Raw genomic sequence first — 1725 nt, forward strand, 5'->3', positions numbered from 1 at the left:
TATCTATCTATCTATCTATCTATCTATCTCTGTCCATGTCCAGGGTTAATAAGGGTTAGGTGTTGTTTGGTGTGTACTGACCAGCTCCTTCTTCCTCCTCTCCTCTTTGACATCTGTCTTCTTGATCTCAGCTTTGAAGGCCTCTGTCTCCCCATTCTGGTCGTCCTTGGCCAGCAGGTCCATGAGGTAGGCGATGTAGCTGGTGGCCAGTCTGAGGGTTTTGATCTTGGAGAGTTTGGTGTCGGCGGGCACATTGGGGATACACTCCCGGAGCTCGGCGAAGGCGCTATTTATACTCTGAGTCCTGCGCCTCTCTTTGCGGTTTGCAGTCCCCCTCCGCTTCACAGGCCTTTGCATTAAGCCTCCGGCCCCGCTTCCCGGGACACCCCCGTAATGGGAGTGGTCCAGGCCGGCCGCGCCATTGGCGTACTCAGGACTATAGGAAGGTGCCATGCTGTAATCGGGGGGAGACATTTCGGGGTGGCTGATGAGCCAGCCGTGGAAATAGGGGTTTTCTTCGTGGCAGCGGCTGGCGGCGGCGGCGGCTGCGGCGGCCGCAAACGGGTAACCATCGTGGTGCACCACCGGGTGGTGAGGAAATCCCCCGACCAGGCTCATGGCTCCGCTGCACCTTCTGCCAAGTCCTTTCCCTGGGAGCTGACAAATAGAAGACAAGTGGGGGGATGGATGGCCTATGTCCAGCTCTCCATAGATAGATTCCCCGATCAGATCGCCGTGTCAGTGGAGCAGCAGGCAACAATCAGATCTATTGAAGGATTCAAGTATTAGAAGGCATCAGACATTGGATGGGAGCTGTCAAGGTCCTGCCATAACATTAGGTGCAATCAAGTGATCTGTTACTTACAGTAAGTCTTGTCCATAGTCCCCAACTGGAAGTCCCCCCAGATCTGTGATCAGGTGTCACTAGGAGCTGTCATCCATTGCAACCCCTTCAATCCATAGACAACCAGCAGACATGGGAGCCCTCATCAGACACCTACAGGAGACCTACCTCCCCGTATCTTCCCCGCACCCCATACTGCTCAGCACTGGCACTATTTCCCAGCAAGAACTCCATGTACAGCTACATCTTCAGGGAGGCTGGGGTTAATATATGTCGTCAGAGGCCCAATCAGCCAATCCCGGGCAAGGAGGGGCGTGGCCGCGCACGTTCAGCCATAAACCTTTTTGATGTTCACTCTGCTAATTGTAGGACTTCTATTTCCTGATTGGCTGCCTCTGCACAACCATAATATCATTAAAACAAGAAAGGAGTCCTCCATCGACAGAGGTTAATGCAAGTGTGCAGCAGATGCTTTACAGTATACACACACATAGGTATATTTATTTATTTATTTATTGATATGCACCTATTCATACTAATCAATAAACCGGATTGACCCAAGTCAGGTACAGTATCCTTTCTAGGGCAACTTTGCTATCAGAATCTGGTGTAATTATAGATGATTTATTATTATCATGACATATTATTATTATTTATGATCATTTAGATGCTTTATATCTTTTTTAACTTTTTGTTTTTAATCTTTTTATCATTACATTTTATATTACAACAAGTAGATGTAGCAAATGGTTATTTTACATTGGTCAGTTACATCTCTCTTTCTTATAAAGTTTTACATTTGATTCTGATTGTCTCTTATTCATTTTGTTTTTATGTTTATTTTCTGCTTTGTTACTTGTTACCCAAAAGCACTGCACAAG

At 47.2% G+C, this 1725-nt stretch overlaps 1 protein-coding gene across 1 annotated transcript in view; it reads right to left on the reverse strand.

The window, feature by feature from the left end:
- HAND2 (heart and neural crest derivatives expressed 2) overlaps positions 1–1062 on the reverse strand; it is a 3715-nt gene extending 2653 nt beyond the window's left edge. Inside the window, exons 1-2 of the mRNA XM_082253667.1 lie at positions 866–1062; positions 82–766 (exon numbers count right to left, since the gene is read on the reverse strand). Of these exons, the coding sequence (XP_082109793.1) occupies positions 82–618 (537 nt within the window). The 5' untranslated portion in view covers positions 619–766; positions 866–1062. The remainder of the gene's footprint in view (positions 1–81; positions 767–865) is intronic.
- Positions 1063–1725: the final 663 nt, after the last annotated feature.

This window comes from Pelophylax lessonae (assembly GCF_965119305.1).
Source record: "Pelophylax lessonae genome assembly, chromosome: 1".
NCBI classification, from domain to species: Eukaryota; Metazoa; Chordata; class Amphibia; order Anura; family Ranidae; genus Pelophylax; species Pelophylax lessonae.